This window comes from Dermacentor variabilis, chromosome 4 (genome assembly GCF_050947875.1).
Source record: "Dermacentor variabilis isolate Ectoservices chromosome 4, ASM5094787v1, whole genome shotgun sequence".
NCBI lineage: Eukaryota > Metazoa > Arthropoda > Arachnida > Ixodida > Ixodidae > Dermacentor > Dermacentor variabilis.
The window spans coordinates 76,784,158-76,807,890 of NC_134571.1; the positions used below are offsets into that span (position 1 = coordinate 76,784,158).

General features: G+C 46.2%; 1 protein-coding gene and 1 pseudogene across 2 annotated transcripts in view; one reads left to right on the forward strand and one right to left on the reverse strand.

Annotated features, from left to right (window-relative positions):
* LOC142579398 (cell adhesion molecule Dscam1-like) overlaps nucleotides 1-23,733 on the forward strand; it is a 377,301-nt gene that overhangs the window by 232,693 nt on the left and 120,875 nt on the right. For both annotated transcript variants that reach the window (XM_075689534.1, XM_075689535.1), the window contains exon 5: nucleotides 14,888-15,184. In XM_075689534.1, the coding sequence (XP_075545649.1) occupies nucleotides 14,888-15,184 (297 nt within the window). The remainder of the gene's footprint in view (nucleotides 1-14,887; nucleotides 15,185-23,733) is intronic.
* LOC142580580 (U2 spliceosomal RNA) lies at nucleotides 2,999-3,177 on the reverse strand (annotated as a pseudogene).

Genomic DNA, 23,733 nt, shown 5'->3' on the forward strand with positions numbered 1-23,733 from the left:
CAGCCGTCATTCATACGCAAATCTCCGAGCAGTGCCACGAAGCCCCCCTATGCAGATGATATTCATCGCCCTTTCACGAGCGTTCTCAGAAATGCGTTCCAGTTTAGATTCACTTCCACCGCGCGTTTGTCCGGCCCCACACCACGCCGCGGCGATATCGAAACTGCTCGCCCGAGCGGCCATATACACCGCCGTCGTAAGCACACACACTCCACGCGTGACCCACGCACTCGCACTCTCGCGCACCATTAGCGGCCGCTATTTCACCGCGTCACCACGGATCGCCACCGACGCAGTGCATCGCTTGCTTGTTTGCGCGCGCCCGTGCGTCCCGGCGGAAACGGTGCGCGCAGCCGCCATTCATTATCGGCGCCGCGCCAATCCGGCCCGCTTATCGCCCTCGCGCCAGCAGCAGCAACAGACGGCGCGAGCGACACGGCGTACTCGCGCCCGCGCCGGTTTTAGTTAGCCTGTTTTATTTCGCCGGTCCGCATGCAAATTCGGTCCCCGCGCCGCGCTAACTCCACTATAGGAGCGGCCGCGGGTCGGTCAGTCCCTCGGGAAATTGGCTGCGCAGCCGGCGAACCGAGGCTTCTGTATTTTCATTGTCTCTCCGTCTCTCGCTCTCTTACAACTATTCTCTCCCTCTCCTTCCCTTTCTGTCTCTCTCTCTCTCTCTATCTCTCTCTCTCACACACAACTCCTCCTCTCGCGAGTTCGGACGAGTGCCGCGGCTCAGTCCTCAGTGCTAAGCCTTATGGCATATAGCGCTGCACTCGTTACCAAATTGATTTTGCTCTTCCAAGTCGTCCTCCTCCGATGCGGGGGACGGCGTCGGGATGCGCCATGCGGGGCTGCCGATTACGCGCGGACAAGGCGCATCAACCTCACCCCTCCTGTCGAAGTTGTAATGATCATCAAATGACGAGCGAATGGAATATAACAAAATAGAAAGCTCGCCCTTGTATGCCCGTATAGGAGCAAGCTCGTTTCGGGGGCTCTCTCCAACGTTGTGTCTTTCCATCTCTAGCGGTTATTACATTGTTCCGCCGTCCCCCCCCCCCTTTTTTTTCCCCGATGTAGCGGCTTCGCCGCTGCTTTCGAACCTGCCTGTCGTTCTGGCTTTCCGGCAGTCAGGGCAGGCGCCTTTCTTGCCGGCCGGATGCAAATTTTCATTCGCGAAATATGCAGATGACTCTTTTTGTGCGAGCTAGAGAGTTATTTCCTTCCTTCTTTTCCCCGGGTTGTGCCGTTCGGCCGCCTCCGTTCTCTTTGATGCTATATCGTCGGCCGTCATCACCGTGTCTACACCCCCCACCTCCCCCGTCTCAACCCCTACACCCACCCCTTTTGCCTTACAAGAAAACGAACCAAAGCCTAACGACGGTGCCGAAATGAAATGCTTCCTTTCTGCTACGCTTCGTTCGCCGCCATTATTCAAAAATGCATCATCAGTGTTACATACGTGTCATTGTTTCGCAACTCGGTTCTATCCATTTGCGCCCTTTCTTTCTTTCGTTTTTTTTTTCTTTCTTTCTTTCTTTTTCCTCTCCCTTCTTGTCCGGAGTTGCAATACGGTATTTGGTATTGCTCAAAGTTTTTTCGCCACTCTTTTGTCTATTAGTTTTCATCCTCCGATACGTCTCTGCGCATTATCGCCGACGCCGTACTGCTGAAAAATAAAGAAAGAAAGAGAGAGAGAAAGAAAGAAACAACTAACGAATAAAACCAGTACAGCAAGAACGCCGATAAAAGAAAAAGGAAAACAAGCTGTTTCGGCGGGCATCTGGGAATACGAATGCATAAATCTCGGGGTAGATTTTCGCCGCCCCCATCGAGAGCCTGCGGTATTTCCGGCTTAACGACTCCAGCTACCACCGTTGTTGTATTAGCCTTTTGTACATACGTACTTATATTGTACCATCAGCGCTGTACTTTTGTCGAGCATATAGCATATTCGCGCTGTGTTCGCGTAGCATGCGCACTGCTCTCTCTATCTTATAGTATCGTGCGTCTAGGCTTTCAGCATCCATTTTTGTTTTCTTGCTCAGTTTCACTGCGGAAAATGGAGATCGTTCGTGGAGATAGCGAAGGCGCCCCGCATTCAAAGTTCGAATATGGTTCGAGAGCGTTGTTTTGCCAGCGGCGGCTCTAATGAAAGCCGTCGTGTGTGGGGCCCGCCAGCCATATTTCCGGGCGCCCACGGATCGATAGAGCGTTACTTGGAGTATGCTGTTCTGGAAACAAACACTAAAAGCGAGATAAGAAGAGAAAAGAAAAAAAAAAAGCCGACAAACATTGCTGCTGGTATGGCGATTACAACAAGTCTGCCCGTATCTCTGGCATCCAAAGTATTGGCTCCCATAATGACCAATCCAATGTGGGCTTTTTCGAAGCTTTGTGTGTGAATACACGACTTCTGAAAAGCCGAGGTTTAATTTCTTTTTCTCTTGAACGTTAACTTTGTCGCATTTCTTGAAAACCGGAAATATTTAGCTAATAAAAAGTTGAAGTGCAGCGTCATTGCTCGGATTGCCCACTTCATATTAGCGTGGTTCAGGAACATTTCATGAACATATACTTTTTTTTTCGCCATATTCGAGAACTGGTCATCAGGCGAGCATTTCGAACTGCAGCTAAGTCGGTAACGGTTTGTCGTTTACATTAATGAAGCGGCTGAAGCGCTCCGCGAACCCGCGACTTTTCTTCGTATCTTTTAACAATTTTACGTGCTGCTGTTATTTGAAAAAGTTACCACCGTCATTATAAGGTGACCTAATCAATTTCCTTTATTTGCGCTCCAATAGCGAAAAAAGAAAGAACATTGCAGGATTCGCGGAGTGTCTGATCATGCAGTGTAAACACAGTTTTAATGGGTTGTACGGAAGTAAAGATAATGCATGCGGGTTGAGTATCGTCTCACATATGAGATGCAATTCATTTTACACCGAAGCTGTTTATGGCTAGGGTTCCGCGCATTTTTGTTCTGCGTGTGCAAGATCCGTGGGCCGATCGTGGAGATAGTGCAACACCGGCCATCCCGCGGCGGAGGTGAAGCAGGCTTCAAGCACTCCGCCAGCTTGCAAAAATAAGTTTAATATATTCGGTCCAAATATAACCCGTATCAGATATTGAGCTGATAAGAGCAGATACTACACTTTGACCCGCTTCGACCATCTCTACGTTCGCACCCGGACTCTCTTTGTCGGCGTTCCAAGCGCTTGCGTATCGAGTTTCCTTTCGCTCTACCGCGGTGGCGGTCCCGCTGTCCATGCGAATGTATATGAAAGCCGTGGTAAATGGGTTCGTACGTTTATTCAAAAATCCGTGTCACCTCTGTGTCGTGCACTAAACAGCTTAGCTGGTCGTCGACCTTCACAGAGTGGAGTGGCTCATGATTTTGTTTGTCTAATTGTTTCCGCCTGTTTAACGATCACCTCGGCCGTCGCCGCATACGGGAAAAGAGGTACAGTTGCCAAGCACTAATGCCCAACACTAATAGAACCACTCTCTAAGACGCCCTGCCATCAAAAGAGAGAGAACGCTGTCTCGTAAATATACCCGCGCTGAATGTTCGCTCCCTGCCGCGGCCCTCGATGGGTATCTCCGGTAGCAGCTACAGCATATCGCGTATTCATGCTATTGGAATTCTTTGAGGTCTTTCTGTATAACAGAGCTCTTTCGGTATAACTGCCTGGTTAAATTTTCTCTCGCGCTTTGCCGTATTGTAACTATTGTAGGTTAAGAAAAGAGGATTTCTCGGTTGTCCCTAAATGAGCGGCTCATTATTCATACTTAATAATGCAACAGCTAATTGCACGTGAAAGTGTATCATGAGCGAAGCGCACCGGCCAAGTTTGTTATCCTCATCCGTTCACGACAAACGCGCGGCTGTAGCCGCCACTTTGTCTTTTTTTTTTCTTTTACGTATTTTTCGAGCGAGTACAAAGCATGCACGTCATGCGCTTCGGTATCCTCCTCTTCCCGCGAGTGCGGCGAACAAACAAACACGGAAGCCTCAAAGCGAATAGATTGGTGATCCGCGAAAGCCCCCAGGGGTTGCGCGGTAATTAGCGCCTCGGGCGAACTCTGCCAAAAAGCTTGCTGTCACTATTTTTGCCGCCTCAAGTGGTCACCGGGAAAAAGGGTGCGATTGATCGGTACGCCAGAGCATGGGCGTTCATCGGCCGGGGTGTACCGCTACCGACGGCAGCTGGGAGACTGCTGCTTTCGGCAAATTAGTGGCGTACGGCAAATTCGGGACTTCGATGTTGCTTCTTTCATTTCTTTTTTTTCTTTTTTTAATTATTGCTACACCTGCTCTCTTCTCTGTTGTTGCCACGTCGTTAGTGTAATGGTGCCACGGCCTCATCCCTGTATAGCGTGCGTTCGAAGTGCATCGATTACGCGGCGACGTGTGCTTTAGTACGACAGCCGAGTGCATAAATATTGATTCTCTACCGACACGTTGCTTTTTCTTTAGAGTGGGTTTCAAGCGTACAACCTCCTAACGCTTCTTTGAAGCAGAAGGGGGGTGGTTTCTGCGCACACTGCGTCTCTACCACGCATCTACCGCAGGCCGCTGCATTTCGGCGGCTTGTTATCTGGTATGTTCTGATAGAAATGAACAGGTCCTTTCTATCGTAGCTTCTTACCCCGCCGCACATTGCAGAGTGGCCTCTTGTTACCGGCTTCTTCAATGAGTCGGGCACCGGAGCTGCAAGCAGAAAGTGTTTACTCGAGTTGGTCGCGTACCGTAGTTTACAGTTGCGCCCCAGATTTGAAATAATGCAACACATTCCTTCAGCGGTCTCCGTTGTTTTTATGCAATAGCAATTATATGGGCACTCCATGCGAATCCTGTATATATTTCGTTCCTGCATATATTTAGGTATATGTACTCTATATTTTTATCCATGCCCTATTTGCAGGTTATATTGCCACACTATTTAAACCCTAAAGTTAGTACCAGCTCTTACGTTCTTGACCCAATTATTCCTCAGAATTCTGAAAATGGCCGCCCGCAAACATATCTAATGAAACACAACGTCAGCAGCGCATGCCTTTCTTTCTTAAAGGAGAAGGAGGAAATAAAGGGAGAAAGCAGGGATGTTAACCAGAAATGCGTCTGGTTGGCTACCCTACTCTTGGGAATGGGAAAAAGGAAATCTTCTCAGACTGTTAAATATCAAATGAGCAAAATGACATCAGGGGTCGTATAACGTAAAACTATTCCAATATGTTTTTATTCCAATCTCCTGGCGTCAAATTTGCGTAGCAGCCAACGCAAGCATCGGGCAGTCACCCGCAGGGTTGTCTGAACAAACCAATCAAATGCTCCCCTCGTTCTTAGGAGGCCCCTTTTGTTTGCATGAAAAACGAATAACATTGCCTGCACTGAGCGGCTTGTCTTATCTAATTGGCTCACAAGAGGCGAGGAGCATGCTCAAGTGGAGAGAGATTTGATGGGGCCGAACCTCTGCACTGAATATCGATAACCGAATGAAAAGGGTGGTGCCGGCGTCTGTGATTGGTCCGCTTTCTCTTAGCTTGCGGTGGCTCGTCGACAATCGCGGCGGCATGCAACGGAAGCTTAAGAATGACGCTAAAACGGATGCTCAGGAAACAAGAGTTGGCAGAACGAGGTCGTAAACGTGCCGAAAGTTCTCGAAAACGTTACACGGCCACGCAAAAAGCTTTATTATACGCAAATAAACCCATGCTCTCCAGCAAGGGCAAGTAGCTACTGCCGGAGCGAGCGGCGGCAAGCCATCTTTTATTCCTTTCGGAACAGGGCAGCCTGCGGCTATTCAGAAGAAAATTCAGTAATGTTGGGCATATTAATACATCTTTATCGCGTACACGTCACTTTGACGCGGTAAGCTTTTGCGGTTTTGTGACGCCGTGTGAGACGCAAGTGAAGTTGCTGCAGCCCGAAAACTTTTGAGCAATGGCCGAAGGCTAATGGCGAAAAGGCGTCGAATCAGAAATAACTATTTTCCTTTTGTTCGGTCAAGTCATGCATAATCAGTGTGTACGCGTCCTATCAGATGGGGAGCGATCGCGGTTTTCGTGACGTCGTGTGACAGACAGGTGAAGTGGGGGTGGTCCAAAAAAAAAAGTTTTTCACCAATCGCGGAGGGCTGATTGCGCAATTGGAATAGAAATGTTTGGAATAGCTTTACGTTATAGCGCCCCAGTGCTCAAACCTGAAAGTTATGTAATTTTCCTGTCGCGGCTCTCTACGAGCAGCCTTAAAGTTGCGCCCGTGCCCTACGCGGTGTGCTAAATGCTTTAAGCGTGCCAGAAATCTTGGCGCATCCGCGTGTGTTTCGTACGCGTTAAAAATTAAATTATGGGGTTTTACGTGCCAAAACCACTTTCTGATTATGAGGCACGCTGTAGTGGAGGACTCCGGAAATTTCGACCTCCTGGGGTTCTTTAACGTGCACCTTAATCTAAGTACACGGGTGTTTTCGCCCCCATCGAAATGCGGCCGCCGTGGCCGGGATTCGATCCCGCGGCCTCGTGCTCAGCAGCCCAACACCATAGCCACTGAGCAACCACGGCGGGTACGCGTCCGCGTTAGTCGTACCTGCTTATAGTTAGAACACCATCCGAGCTAGAAGTTCATGCGCAACGCTAAACCTTGGTTTCGTAGTGAGTGCTTAGCCCTTCGTTTGTTTTTTGCGTCGTACAGTTAGCCTCTTCACCGCAGCCAGTTATGTACACTTCAACTTCTCGTATACACCAGATGGCGCGTATAGCTTGGCGTTGGTAGCGAGCCTACATAAGTGAGACTGATTTTCAAGAAAATTTGGAGAAAGCTTAAGCTTAGCCATAAAGAGTGGAGCGCGATAGCATTCAAAGTCTGCTTCTCATGCTTCCCGGCAACTGCAGCTTACGTAACTGCAACGTTTACCGGAAAATGCTTGTGCCGAACGCTATGCAGGTAGGCTACCTTTCTGATAGAAACGCGGCCTCCTGCGTCACCCGCCGCAATGCGGTATTGAGGGGCTTTACAGTACGGCGAAGGCTACCGCCATCTGGAAGTGTTGCAAGGAACCGGGCGCGCCGCTCAGTGCCCTCCAAGACTCGCGCGCCGGCGCACGCAAATCGCGGACGCCGTGGCCGGTCTATGAATGGTAGAAACACTGGAAAAGGGTTTTTCTTTGAGTCTCCGCGTAGCAGAATTATGTTTTCTGGTATATTACAAGTACAATCCGACGCTATCATCCCTGTATGTTGGGTGTAAGCCATACTTCACGTTTATTCTGACGTATTTTACTTTGAGAAATTCAATTATTTAAGTAACTTTCTTAAGCTACACGGAGCGTCTGTGTGATTGGGTATGCGAAATTGGGTCAGCACGACAACTGAGAAAACCAGCGAAAAAATTGACAGGCAAAACGCGACAGAAAGAAGAGACACCACAACGCTGGGTTCGGAATAATGTTTTGTCGAAACGATGGTCGGCGCAGACGCCGGACACAGGACGCCGACGCCGTGTTTTCTGCGACACGGGGCCCTTAACGCTGTCGCGTTAAAACAGAGTCGTGCCTTAAGCGTTAGATATTCACCCAGCGTGGACCTACAAAACGTCCACCTTCCAGAGGCACTGGTGTTTAAAACGGATGGGGGCATCAGATGGTCAGTCCTCGAAGTAAGTAGGCGGCGTTTAGCGTTCTTGTGCAAAAAAAAAAAAATCAGGGAACAGTTTGGTGCATTCGGGGTCTTTAGAGGCCCAGTCAACCACAGACTATGTATAAAAACGGGAAGTTGGGCCAGTTGGTTGGGACTCGTAGTGGTTCGTTACAGCGCAATACAAGACAAGGATATATATATAGGTGCCAGTTTATAACCATGACATGCACGAGGCACAGAGATGCATCGAGGCAACTCATCAGAGATGCGCCAGATTGTCACAGTTGCCTCGATGCATCTCTGTGCCTCGTGCATGTCATGGTTATAAACTGGCACCTATATATGTGTTATACATATCTTCAATAAAATATCAGTTGAGAGTCAGTGCCGTGTCGTCGTTTTTATACCTTCTTGTGTCCTTGCCTTGTATTGCGCTGTAACGAACCACTACAGAATATGTAATAGATAGGCTTTAATACAAATAAATTGAAGATAAAGGAGAGATAGGCAATAATCTAGAGTGCAACGGATGTAGTAAAAGCTAACCCAAGCAGGCTAGGTGACTGACTGTCTTCGCTCCATTAAAAATTCGATGCCTGTATAAATGGTTATTGTCGCCATGTTCATTTTTCGCCATTAGGCGTAATGCATTATTTGCCAGTGTAGGGTAGCAAACTGGAGCCTCATATCTGGTTAACTTCCCTGCCTTTCCTCTTCATTCTCTCTCTCTCTCTCTTGCCTCTTACCGTGCGCTAAGGAAGGGTCGGATGGCACGACAGCAGGACTACGACTATGACTACAGGACGACACCACACCGGCATGATGACGACATTCCTTTGAATTACACTCAAAGGCCCGATTAGTTAGGATTATCACGGTCGCATAGGAGTCTACTTGACTCGATATCGACCCACAGGTGGCAGCAGCGTCTCTGCGTTAGCGTGGATAGGCGGTCGACGGCGTACATCTAAATATACACGGCGGCGTACCGCTGCGAATGATCGGGTCCAATTTTCTGGTAAAGGAACACGCTGACTGCCGTGGACTGGCCTCATATTGTCCTCCAATGGTACATTTTCGCGCAAAATGCGCAGAAAGCTTCTATTTACTGGAAAGAAGAGTAAATTGTCACTACACCGGTGACTGACACTCAGCCACAGTTTCTGTTTCCGGGTGCTTTTTGAGCATGTTTCGCTTGCGTACCGCCTACTATAATAATATTGTTGCGCCAGTTAATTAATCCCTCCTTTCCTACGGATATTTCAGTCGCTCTAAACACATCTCCATTCGAGTGCAACAAAAGTAAAGGAAAAAGTCAATGAGAACTCTACATTACCAACTCTACGCATTTATCTCTTTTTTTTTTAATCGCGGTGAAATGCAAACAGTTAATGAGTTCTATTAGGCAAACAAGGCTACTGTGAGTGACAGTACATTAATAGAACCATCAGGTTGCTTCAAACGAGATATTTTTATCGCCTCTGCACGGTTATGCACACGACAGTGATGCGACAAAGTTGTAAATATTTGAGGAGTTTAAATTACTCGGTTGTTTTATTGCAGCTAACAACAAGAATTGGTAAACAAGGATAAAGGTAGATATATTCAAAATGAGAGATTGAGCAGTCAGTAAAGAAATGGCGGCTGCATGAATTCAGTGAGAAGAAAACTTGGCTTAGGACATTGCAAGATGTACGCACTGAAAGATAAGCGGCAGTAATGTGATCAGAAATTCTGCAGTATATTGACATGTGTACTTGTTAATATTTCTACGGTGACCGCTAACGGTGACCGCTAACGAATGTTAAACACCATCGCTCGGAGTAGGTCGCGCCTGCATGTGTCGAAACTTACTCGAATGTCATCGTCGTTTCTATGTGTTGAGTATGTTTTCGTAGAACCTTGTGTAATCAGGTTGTATGCACTACGCCGGTATGTAGTACTTTCTGGAAGGCATGCGGGCACCGGCGATTTCACTGAAAGCTTTGACGTGCCATGTTTAAAAGACGACGCGCTTAACCCGCTGGTCAGATTTTTATCGACCGCCGACTTTGCTGCTGCTATCGTTGTGCTATGAATGTCACTTGATTTTTGGTTTTAGTGGAACGCAGCTCGTTCCATAAAGGATTAGTGTTGTCGTACACAGTTATTGCTATTGTGTTCTTCACCGTCGCTACTATGTGAAAGTGAGCAGAAACGGCAGATTAATTCTACGACGACCTGTACAGTACCCAGAACAGCCAAGCAACCTTCTTTGGAAGTAGTGGTGAACAGGATACATAGGCTCCTTTTATAGCTAGCGATGAAGTTAGAAAGGCCTTGTAAGACATGTTCCGGGGAAAAGTGGCAGGGCAGGATGGAGTGACAGTCGATTTAATCGAAGATGGAGGAGATATTATGTTTGGAAACCTTGCACTCCTTTTATACGCAATGCCTCATGACTTCAAGTGTACCAGAGAGCTGGAAGAATGCCAACATTAAGAAAAGAATGCCAATCAATAAGACCGACGTTAAAGAATTGAATAATTATAGGCCCATTAGCTTGTTTTCAGTATTGTATGGAATATTCACCAAGATAACTTCCGATACAATCAGGGCAACACTTGACTACAACCAACCAAGAGAACAGGTGGGCTTCAGGAAGAGATATTCTACAATGAATCACGTTCTTGTCGCCAGTCAGGTAATTAAGAAATCTGCGCTGTACAATTAACCTCTCTATAAGGGTTTCATAAATTATTAAAAGGCGTTTGATTCGGTAAAAATACCAATAGTCATGGAGGCATAGCGTAATCAAGCAGTGCACGAGGCATACATGCATATCTTGGAGAACATATACAAAGATTCCACAGCTACCTTGCGTCTCCACCAGAAAACTAGAAAATAACCTATCAAGAGGAGTCGGGCAAGGGGACAAAGTCTCTCCAAAACTATAGACGGCATCCTTAGAAGAAGTATCCAAGATCTCAGGACTGAGGATCACGGGCGAATATCTCAACAACCTTCCGTTTGAATATGGCGTTGTCGGGTTCAGCAAGACTGAGGATGAGTTGGAACAAATTATTGAGGACCTTAACCGAGAACGTGTGAGAGTAGGGTTGAAGATTCATAGGCACAAGACGAAAATAATGTTCAATAACCGTGCAAGGGAACAAGAATTAGTCATCGCCAGTCATCCTCTAGAGTCTGTGCAGGATTACCCTTTTATAGCTCGTTTACTCAAAGGGGACCCTGATCATGAGAAGGAAACTTACAGAAAAATAAAAATGGGTTGGAGTGCTCATGGCAGGAAATGCCAAATCCTGACTGGAAGCTTACTATTATCATTGAAAAGAAAGGTGTACAATCAATGCATTCCACCGGTGCTTACATAGGAGGAAGAAGCTTGGAGGTTAACAAAGAAGCTCGAGAACAAGATAAGGAATGTGCAAAGAGCGATGGAACGAAAAATGTTAGGCGTAACACTAAGACACAGGAAGACAGTGGTGTGGACCAGAAAACAAGCGGGCATAGCCGATATTCTAGTTGACATTAAGATAAAGAATGGAGCTGGGCAGGCCATGTAATGCGTAGGGTAGATAACCGGTGAACCATTAGAGTTATAGATTGGGTGTCAAGGGAAGGGAAGCGCAGTCGAGAACGGCATAGAAGATTATATGTGGGGTAAGCAAACTGAAAATTTTGCATCCGCAAGTTGGAATCAGCTATGTGCAAGGCAGTGGTAATTGGAGATCGCTGGAAGAAGCCTTCATCCTTAGTCGAAATCAAAATACGCTAATGATGACGATTGCAGCTAATAGTGTCCGCTGTTTTGCGTCAACCTTACAAAGTCGCAATGGAGAGTGAAAGAAAATTAAAAGAGCCGCCTTTCCATTCAGTGTTATTACGTCCTGCATTTAGAGACTGCCGTTACAAACAGGAACCTCATATAATATCCTATTTTAGCTTTGATATTGTAGCACCTAATGAAAGTGCAAAAGCCCGTGCTTAAATGGCGGGGCAAAATGTATTCGCAGCAGTGGCATCAGAACCACATATTAAAATAAAACATCTGGTTCCCAGCCAGCTGGAAAAGTGAGAGAGGGTGTAACGGCGTCACTCTCTCAGTTCTCACATTTGAATAAACACGGTTGACCTCTAGTACGAACCGGCTCACCGTATGACCAGGCAGAATTTTACGGGTGTAGTTTTTGTACTACCCATTTTTCGTCTGTCAAAATGAAGATCGACGAACAGACATAACAAAGAGTCCATATCGCATTTCTTGAGAAATCGACCTAGAATTGTTAAGAAGTTCATCAAATGTTTCAAAAGCGCTATGGAAAGAATGCCCTCAAAAGACCAAACTGTGTTCAAGTGGGCTCAGCGTTCTCGGGAATGGCGTCAGGAACTCAAGGGCGATGCATGATCAGGACGCCCCTTCATCTCGAGCAAACATGAAAACATCAATCTTCTGCCTCCTATCGAATGGCTACCGCCACATGAGTGTTAGAATGACATGAGAAGCACTTGGTTTGAAAAAGTCATCCGTTCACCAAATTTATACAGAACATTTGGAAATCGAAAAGAATTGCGCCGAGATGGGGTTGAAACTGCTCACCCCAGAGCAAAAGTGGCGACGAAAATACTGTTACATTGATTGGAAAACCTTACACACTCCAACGATGAATTCTTACAAAGGGTCATCACCGGCGATTAAACTTGGGTTTACGAATACGACATCGAGCTGAAGTCACAGAGGAACGAATAGAAAAAGAAATACGAGCTGAAGCCAAGAAAAGTATGGAAGAACAAGGGGAAAACGAAAGTTAAGTTGATCATCTTTCTTGACTACCATGGAGTTGCGCATCACGAATTTGCACTTGGACGTCAACCTATGAATGCACGTTACTGCGTGAAGGTCCTCAAGTGTCTGAAAGATGGTGTGCGCAGCGTGCTACCAAATTTGTCGGATAACGATATTGACCTTACACACTCCGCGTTAATAGCGCATGAGTTTACGGCCCGCAATTCCGCCAGTGTGCTGGCAAACTCTATACTCACTGGATTTCGCCCCGGCGGTATTCCTTGCTTCTTTCTTTCTTTCTTTCTTTCTTTCTTTCTTTTCTTTTCTTTTCTTTCTTTATTTTTTAATCAAATGCAAACTGGTGCTCCAGGGACAACATTTTGGAACTGTGACGACGATTTAAAAGGAAAGACGTCGTTACTGAAGCACTTGACAAATAAGCTCTACCAAGGATGCTTCCAGCAATGGAAGGGGAGGTGGAGCAAGTATATCGTGTATTACGGGGAGGCTTTCGTGGGTGACCACATTGTTCTATTTAACATTTTGATTATTACATATTTTAAAACGTACTTCGCTAAACTTTGCGGCATACCTCGTGTACCAATGCGAAGAATTTGCGCACACAAGACAAGTGAATAAGTGTATATTAGAAGTTTATTAGGCAGGTACCAAGTAATTTACTGCAGTTCATTGTCGCTATTTTGTGAACTTCAATTCGTGGGTTGTATGTACAGTCCTTTGCATAGGCTTTATGTCTGCTCCCCGAGATATCCATGTGATGCTAAATAAAATTTCATTGGTTTTGGAATAAATGTAAGATAACGGAAAAGGCTGATGAAGCCGACGAGCGTTTGCTTGAGTGACAACACTTGAAGTACTGTACGCGTGCTGCATTGAAACATCCCTTATTAACGTGTTGACATGTTTATGCTTCGCACTTTTATGTTGAGGGAACGCTGGTCAACGGCGCAATGCTGGGTGACACGTTGAGAAGAGTCAGTAGCGGTCTATGAACACCCAAGTAAGAGATCTAGCCATGGATCTGCCAGTGGTGGAGTCCCCTTAATAAAACGCGATAAATAATACGCCCTGTGGATCCTGTTGAGATAGCGTCTTCATTTACGAGGCTAAGTCCCCGTGCCTTCTTCGCGAATGCAGAAAAGTATTTCTCTGTTGATCTCGAAATTTTCATATTTTCGAAGCATACAGATCTGGCGTTCTTCCTCGTCTTAGTTAGGCAGAGCTGGTCTTGTTGAGAGAAAGAAGTCTTGTTGACGTTCCTCATCATTTCCCGAAGGAACTAGAGGACGCTTCCGTTCTCGTCTTGCTCGTAAGTCTCGTTGACGCTGCTCTTCGTTTTTCGCACTGATAGCATGACGTTTGGCATCAAGAGGACGATGCTTATGCAATGCATTCTTTCGCTCTCAGAAGCGCGCTTTGGAGCCATAGGCTCTATTTTACATCCCATGATTTTGACATCAACCTCCTTATATAAAGCGTGGTTAGAAAACCAATTTCGTATACCACAATTTTAACGCCCGCAGTAAAACAAGTGCCTCTGCATAAGGAAACCGTAGTGCTACGAACGAGAGTGTGTCGCAAGTCTTGTCCTTCTCTTTGTTGCAAAAAAAAAAGAACATCTCGGATTGGAAGCACCGCTCTTAACTCCGTTCATGTGTATTGGCCTTTCAATTTATAAACCATTCACCCAGTACAGTTAGAGGCCTGTGTGCTATAGATACACACGCGATATAGCATTATATGTGCAGTCTTTATCCCTTAATTTATTGATTAATTACGCAGAACAGAGGAACGTTGAATCGCAATAATTTCTGGGTGAGATTTCCACCAAATCAACTGGCCCAACGTACGAAGAACGTCTCTGATTGATCGCATTAATGCTTCGCATTGAAACTATGGTAAAAAATGAGCCATGTCATATCGAAACCATATCTGGTTTCATTTCGAGGTAGCAGGAAATCTATGCGCACGAACGCACTTGTCCGTTGATCTGTATTTTTCAGCATATTTGAAAGCGGCAATTACGCCTGCCAGCTCTATTTTTTTCTTAAGAAGGGCCTTTGCACTTGTTACTATAAGACATCTGTCATGTGAAATTAAATTTCTGAATTTCATATTTTCCCCCCTTTATTTTTCTTTCTCGCTCTGAATCTTCACATTTAACACCTTATAGAGCGTACCTGCTTTTGCGAGATAGCCACTCGAATTCCTGCTGCACTCTGCTTCGTAGCCATGTGACACTGGCTAGAGCTTGTGTTGGCCAATCAGGAAAATGCTCCCAGTTAACCTCCTTGCTTACTGAAAAACAGCGCTGCGGCTAACAAAGGGACAGAAATAAACAAAGTATTCCCTGTCTTCAATTATCCGAGTTTTTTTTTTATTATTATTCCGATCGCTTTTTTTTCTCTTCCTCACCGTGCCTTCGCTTTACCACAGACACGCACGTGAACACGGCACCGAGGCTGACCGACCGGCGCCCCGTAGTGCGGGCGCGGCAAGGCGAGAACGTGAAGATCCCGTGTGCGGCTCAGGGCTACCCTGTGCCCTCCTATTCCTGGCACCGCGTCGAAGGGGGCTGGCAGGTGGCCCTGGACTCGCCGGCGGGCCGCGTGTCCCAGGCCGACGGCACGCTGCTCTTCAGGCGCGCCCAGGTATCGGACGGCGGCAAGTACGTCTGCATCGTCAACAACTCCATCGGCCAGGATCGCATGGAGACGCAACTGGTGGTCACCGGTGAGTGAGAGACATGGTAGCATCTCTGCCGAGGGACTGTTCCAAACGCTGAACGCGGCACGCGTTGATGGCGATGACGAGTGTAGAGCCTGCTGCGTGCCACTGAACCCCAAGAGCCCAGAAAGTCTCGCTACTTTTCTAGGAAAGTTTGTGGACGGTGGGCGCCCGCAATAGTGCAAGAAGTAGTAAGCGCAAGGTCCATGGTTCTTAGAACGTTATGTGAATGAATTATTTCGCCGCTTATGCACTGATATCGGAAAATTAAAACTAAGAACCAGAGTAGTTTTACGTTCCGAAACCGCGGTACGATTAAGAGGCGCGCCATAGTAGGAGACACTGGTTTCGTTTTGACCACTTGTGGCTCATTAACATGCACCTAAATCTAAGTACATTTCGCCGCCATCACAATGCGGCCGCTGCGCATGGGCTTGAACCAGTGAGCTCGAGCTCCGCAATGCGACTCCGTGGAAACTGTACTCCATCTCAGTAGTTCCTTGCAGCACTGTGGAAGCTACACGAATTCTTATCCAATGGGAAGACCGAGTGCCCCTCGAGATGTGCTCATTAGTGCCCCGTCGTCTGTTCAGCGTCTGCTTGCCATCCTGTTGGTGCATGCTCCATGGTTGGTGGATTGACGCAAAAGAAATATTTAACACCGTAACCGTAAGCTGCATTTACATGGATGCAACAGTGGGCCTTCGCTAAACCTGTACGTTTTTCCTTGGTACGTAGTAAGGGCGAATGCCCTACAGATGTTCACCTGCGCCACAGTGTCCGCTCGGGTCTACTTCGCGTTTGGTCGCTACCGTCATCACGTACCATGCTAGAGCAAGGTCGTAGATATCAAACCAGTTTTACGGCTCAGCACCGTGGCTGTAGTCCCAGGAGCGTGAAAACAAACAGCCGATCTCAATGATTACGGCAAAACATACCTAACGCTTTGATGTCAGCTTGAGATGAGACTTAGCGATGACGGGTTTTGCACTTGTTTCTTTCTGACAGAGCTAAGAGCCAGTAACAAGGGCGAATTCGGATTGAAGTGGGTGGTCGGCGCTGTATGGGCGCTGCCATGTAGCCAAGTAATCACGGTTAGGGTGGCTATTACGGTAGCCGGCAGTAACTGCCATAATAATCCTTGGTGTACGACGTGCATGCACAAATGCTGTAGCATGTCACGTATTATTCTACCATATCAGGTAGCGAGAAAGAAATAAAACTTTCTCGTGCAAGCTGAAGATGCCGCCCGAGTCCAAGGACTTCGAGCCGCCACCTGAGGCCACTGCAACAAAAACTTCCGCACCACTCGTTTTAATAAAGTTCATTTTCTTCTTCTCGTACGGCCAATAATCAGCTAGTTACGCCATGAACTGTATTCCACTGCGCATGGATATTGCCTGTGTACGCCTCGTACCTTCGACAGTGCTGCAAAGTACGGATGAGATGGAATACAAGCTACCACTGCAGGTGCTCTGATAGTTGCTAAATGCTTGTATGATAGCTGCTTGTAAGAGATAAGTGGCAGGCCACCAGTAGCTCATATTTGTGAAATGCAGTGGAGCTCACTTGGACGGCTTCTTTCACAACGTCGTTTACCAACTCTTCTTTTTTCAAATACTCTCAGAACAGTTCATACGGCTCGGCAACGCATACTACAAGAACAGCCAGCGCTAAATACCCAAACTGTCACGGCCTACGCTTTAAAAGCAATGAATGCACGTTCTTCGAGAGAAAGTGAGTAAAGTGTGCGTCACCTATGCGCCCACACCTGTGTGTGCGTCGGCGTTTTAGTTAAATACTGCTTAACAGGCCATTAAGCTAAAGGGCTCAAATAACGTAAATTGATGTTATTTTCATATCAAATCAGAAAAATTGAATGACACCCCCATGACAAATAACATCATAGGAAACATCTCAAATTTTATAACGCAGAGCCTGAAAGCAGCCTTTTCTTCTTTTTGTTCTTTTGATGGTTCTTAAACGGGGTGTTTGAAGCGCGCAGATTGCTTGGAATGTGCACAGCGTGGAATTTAAAAAAGAAATGTCGCGAAACACATCACTTTTAACTACTCCTGCCTCTCTTCACGCACCCGCCTGGCGACCTTTCCTCGCTTCTTTCTGTTCGCGCAACAAAAGAAGATATCGAAAGAAAACATCAACATACGTTCAATATCGTCCTGGCCTCATACTGTTTGTTCACTTCACGAGAGTTATCAAATGAAGGTTTGCTCCTTCGCATTCATCGTAAATGTCATTCCTTCTCTCTTTTTTTTCGGAATGCGTTTCTGGGTTCACGTTTTACGAGTGCCCTTGCCATTCGACGGTGAGGTCAAAAATATGCACCGCCTTCTAGAACGTGCGAGCAGTGGAAATCCGCTGTGTTTTTGGCCCTTTCTTTATTATTTTCTTTATCCTTTTTTTTTCCTACATTGTTTCCAAAGTGCATTGACTTCGTCTGCACGCTCACGTTCTAAACGGCCGTAACAAAAACTGGGCGGCGCAGACGGATTGAAACGCGCCTGAGACCGGGAAAGCTATAGTGGTAACGGCGAACTGGAAACATTTTAAAGAACAGAAAGCGAAGAGAAAGAAACGATTCTTTAACAAAATGTACCAGTAAAGAGAAGCAAACGGGGCCGAAATGTGCCGGAGGCGAGGATGATGTGAGCGATTCCGCACGGAACGAGGAAAGAAAACCACCAAAAAGAAGGAAGAAAAAAAAGGAAAATGGGCGATGATGCTTTGAAATTTAAAGTGGGTCGTTTCGCCACATCTGCGTTTGCGGGTAACGGGCCGCGATGTGTGTACGCCCTTCAGCCTTCTCTTCCAATTCCTCCTCTGCCATCCTCCACCTTTCCTTCTTCTCCTTCTTCTGATGGCCGCCGTTGCTTTGGCAGAGACGGCATATCGACGAAATCTTCTCCTCTGTGGTGGGCGAGGGGATTCGTTCGTATACGCGGCGGAAAGCGGGGCACGCCAGCGTGCAGCCACACTTGAGGTGATTGACGACCGCGGCCGAAGGCGAAAGAGACTGCATATAGTCGTTGCCGACGCCTCCTCGGGTGCCGCGTGCCGTACGAAAGCCACTTTCGCGCAGCGTCGTTCGCACTCGTTCATTGCTCTTCGCCCCGTCGTCGGGCCAACAGTCCTGGCCACAGCCGGGCTGCCTCTCCTCTCGCGCCAACTGTGGCTCTTCGACGCATTTAGCACTCGCATCTTTCGCACGCGGCTTCGTAGCTCGCTCGATGGACTCGTGGAAAACGCAGTTGGCACTCCGTTATATTGTATAGCCGTTGGAGCAGACACGTTTCACATTCCTTCGTCATCATCAGCCCATTTGCGTCCGCTGCTGGACGAATGCCCTCTCCCAACGATATTCAATTGCCCCCTGTCGAGCGCTAGCTCGCCCCACGTCATGCCTGCTAATTTCGTAATTTATTTCCCCCAACTAGTTCTCTGCCGTCCCCGGCTACGCTTTCTTCACCTTGGCGCCCAACTGGGCACCCAATTGCAACTCTAAGATACAGCCGGTTACCTGTTCTACTCATTACATGGCCCGCCCAACTCCGTTTCTTCTTCCACTTGTCAAATAGGATATCGGCCACCCTATAAACCCTCTAATCCACATCATTTTCTTTTTTTAGCCTTAACGTTACGCCATTTTCTTTCCATCGCTCGTTGCGTGCGACGGAATGCATTCCTTGCACTCCTTACAAAGCAGATATTCTTTGCTGCGCGAACGCTGTTCCAAGTTTAAACACGTTGCGCCGAAAGTACGTTCGACTTCGTATTAGCGTAACGACAAGCACCGTAACGTTGCCAGAGGGATATATAGCGAAGTTACTCGATTACAAATGTCCTCTATGACTACCTTCGTTACAGTTCGGCGAAAGAAACGCTGCCAGCTGCGCTTGACAAAGTTGACGATTACTCTTTGACGCAGGAGAGAATCCTCGGACACTTGTCCACTTCATGTTCTACGCAGAAGGCTTTGAACGTGGTTGCTCTAATACTTGAGGACATGTGGCCTGCGGGACCGACATTAAAGCTTGATTCCCACAACCGTCGTCTACACGTCCGGTTATGGCACCAGCGTCCATCTGGAGACAGTGTTTCCTCGCCAGTGCCTCGTCCAAATAGGAACGCCGTAGATGATGGACGTCGCCGGTGACCTTTTCTTTTTTTTTTTTTTTGAGATACTGGCGCGGAAGCGCTTTCTCATGACAGACACCGGTGCCATGACGGTGACGGGACGGGGCGAATGACGACTTTGTGAATAAGGCCTGTGAAACAGGCCTCGGTGTCTCTTTCCGTAACAACGCTTATTGTGCGTCGCACTTCTCTGTACCTACATCTGTTCGTCACCAGTGTTCCTGGGACAAGCAATCATTCAACACCTTCGTCGTCGTGACATCGCTGTATCGGCATCTGGCAGTGTGCATCCACCTGCTTTGGTCTTTGCATTTCAGCATAGCTTGTGAACGGTGTAGCGCATAAACATTGCATAAAATTACACGCTATATAAGACGACAATAAACACAATCCTACGAATCGCGTTTACTTGAGCAGCATACAATCAACCGCTTCAATAAAGCTTTTAGCTTCCTATAGATTGTGACATCTGTGTTGCATGTGCGTAATTTTCTCCCGGGAGAAAAATGCGCGCGTTTATTAATTAGTTACAATGCTCCTAATTAAGCCAGAAACATTGAAGTTGGGCATTACACAAAAGATGCCTACAATTCACATCAAATATAAAGTTGGTGCAACCTAGAGTTATCTCACGGCATTGGGAAACATTGCGAATAACGACCCTACGACGCTTTCAGACACTTGCTTAAGAATTGTTTTGCAAAGCTCTATGTGATCTACACGCATTTAACTTCATATATTTATTTGCCACAGTGATCCCTTTATTTATGCTGACATTGAACTCTATGGCTATTGTAGTTATGCCATAGCAGCGGCCAAAATGTTGCGCCACTCGTAAAACATTTCTAACGCTCCGGAAAGCATGCGTGCGTAATTTATTGCAAAGGCCGCAGTTAACCAACACACTTTGAACGTCGGCTATAAATCACCTATAACGTGCCCCTAATTTTTTCGAAATATATGCTGCCTCGTTTCCTTTCCCGAGGATACCGGGGAAACCGACTATGGAACCTCGTATAACGCATAAAAATAAAGAAAATACAAAGGTACGGTAATTATTTGCAACGCTCATATTAAACTGAAACGTTCAAGTTTCACTACACATTACTCTTGCCATGTTGTCCATTCCCACGGAACTTAAATTGTGTCGTGTATGGTTGCTTTAGTGCTCCGGGAAACATTGCGAATAACAGCCGTATATATGAAACTGTAGAATTATTCTCCAAGTAATTTTCTGTGAGGTCTGTAATTAGCGTTCACAGAATAAGCATTTATCACAAGCACTCTTGAAAATAAAGTTAGCAAATAGCTAGTAAATGCACGCGTTTACTATATTACTATGCATTTTACTACTTTTTCAGTCGTCCTGTACTAGCCAGCGGCTAGTAAATCTAGTAAGTGCTGCCCTTACTAGCCAGAAGGACTTCTTAACTGTTTTGACTAAGTAAATACTAAGCCACTACTACCTCGTCTGGCCGTGGCCTATTATGGTGTGATTATGAGAGCCTTATGCAAAACTGAGATAAACTGTAGTGTTGCTCATTATATGCGACTAACAGCTATGTGCGACGTCGTAGCATACACATATGCAGACAGTAGGCTTTAGAAGTTTGTGCACAAAGCTCCGATTATTTAACCAAATACATAGGTGCTCACTGGTGCAACATGTGCACCCTCAAAGTATAGGGCTATAATACTCTTGAAGTTGCTCTTTGAGTAAGGACTGCGCAGCGTCTTTGTGGTTCTGCATGTGTGTTCTTGCGTATTGTTACTTGTTAGCGATATCTAGTACCCTCTTACCCGGAGTCAGTGCGCCTTGATTGTCCATGGTATACATTACGCAAATATGCCCTTAATTGATGCGCTAACATACAGCGAAAGGACGGGGTTGTCTTTTTTTCATATATACTTATTATTTTATTTTATTAGGCTTTTATAATACAATCGACTTCGTATGACAATGCAAGCCGCACTTATAAATCGAATAGTCCTCATTGTATTGATCGTAATTAGATTTAAGTTGTGTAAGTAACTGCACTACTAAGGTAGTATTTAGTTATTACTAAGTTAGTGCTTTATTCTAGCTTCCGCGGGTAGCGAAAGTACTAACCATCATTTTATTACCTGCACTTAATAAAAAGGTAGTGCTTTTTGGGACTAGTAACGTGTTAGTGTTTAGTTAATGAAAATTAAGACCTTTTCTTAAGACTATGTAAATCATAATATGCTTCCTACTTCAACGAAATATAAGAAAAAACATCCTTCGAATATATATGCCAAACTGAGCAACTGATCGTCAAAGACATCGAAGCAGCATGTAAGTGCAGTCTTTACACCCTTCATCGTAAGTATTAAGGGTCTGTATGCTGGCTGCTCAAAGCGGAAGTTTACTGGATCCCGTAACATACTTACAACTGTACAACTTACACTCACTTAATTCCTTGCGACCTTTTGTCAACGCAAAAAAAGATAGTCACATATAGCATTGTACAAACGCACAAATTTGTAGAACGTAGTTTACAAATAATTTCTTTTTGTCAAAGCATTACAAACATATTTTTGACGCTCTTTTCATCGCACTTTCCGTCCTTTCTTTCTTTGTTTTGTTATTCTGCTGATATATTTGTGTGCGTGTGTGTTTGTTGGATTTTATTTTGTTTATCATCAACTGGGGGCATTTCAAGTTTACCTTCCCTTATGTAGAAAAACCTTGTGCGCTAGCGTCGCGGGAAGGAAACGAATTCCCCGTCGTTTTCTTATTCGATCGAACAATTGCCCTGTTCCCGCCGGGATGGAACCAGGGCCCGATGAGCGGGATTCACGTACTCTACCACGGACCCACGCTACCGCTTGCTAGCGTCCAGCGAGAAAATTCCCTATAAACGGAGACACGCGATGTGACATGCGCCCCGCGTAGCGTCGCTACGTACACATCTTGCGTTGCAGCTACATAGTACACCAGGTAGAACGCCATGTAGCAGATACACAGGTAGCGGTACAGGTCAGTTAAGGAAGGTTTGAAGAAGCTAGAAAAAAATATGCAGATATTACGCACTGTGGGAATCGACGTAAGCGAAGCTTTGTCTGCTGTTTGCATTCGCTCACGTTATTTGGCGGTGATAAACTGACGGCATACGACAGTCGTGACTGGATGTGAAATATTACCTTGCATGCTCCGCTTGTGTTTGTTGTTCTTGCTCCGCTCGACGTTTTATGCAAGCCTTCGTCTCATCGGCACTAAGTGCACACTTCGGCGCCATCCTGGGTTGTAGCGTTGTAGCTCACAAAACTGCCCCTTCTCTTTCTCTCTTCCCTCGCTAACATTCTCCCTCTACTGTGGCTGCTGTTGCAAGTGAGCACGGAGACAAGCGCGGTAGCTCCTGCACAGCATTTGTGAGGGGTCACGCCTAGATAGGCGTCCAGAGGGCATTGTGCAGATGTGACGCGGCGTAAATCTTGACACGAGTTACTATGGTCGTCTTTCCTTTGTGCCACACGCGTTAAGGGCCCCGTGTCGCGAAAAATTCGGTGTGGACACCGCGGGCGTCGCTTAGCGAATAATCATCCTGAACCACAACTGCGCAGGCCCTCCACGAGGCGCATACCTTGTCTTAAGTTATCTACCAAGTTATTCCTCGGAATTTTGAGAATGACAGCTTATAAACAAATGTCACGAAAAATAAACACCGACAGCACATGCCTTTTATGTTTTTATGACATGGCCACATATCGACCTAGTGCCGACGTAGCCGACGTTAGCGGCCTGCCGGATAGAAGCAGCCCACAGCAGCAGCAGCAGTGCGACAGTCTAAGGAAAAGTATGGTATGGTATGGTATGGTATGGTATGGTATTCCTTATGCGATGGCGCACGCCCACTGTGGGGGATTGGCCAAGATTTGGATGAAATTAGGCATTCTTTATTAAATACTAAAATTGGTAAAGCTAACTGGAGGAAATGAGCAAACATAAAATGTTTAAGAATTCAAGACAATCTCTTTGTAGCAACTATAAATTCCTCCACGGTTGAGCAAATATCCCTGTGGCATTTTCCACGAGAAGTGGCTCCTAGAGAAAGGATATATATAATTGAAAAGCTTAAACCAAGCTGTCTAAATCTTGATTTAAAATATCTTTTTTTCTTAAAGAAGTAAAACGGCGGCAGGAAAAGGCAAAACTATCATCCTCATCGTCGTCGTCGTATCATACCACTTGCCTTGCGATGTAAGATGCGCGCCGCGTAGCATCTATACGTCCGCCCTATGGATTGCAGTTGAATATTATTGCACCAGGTAGCACGCCATCTAAGAGTTGCGTAGGTAGCGCTGCAAGGTAGATAGGAAAGTATTGAGGAAGAAAAGGAAGAATATGGAGATGTTTAAATATTGATGTAATGAAAAAT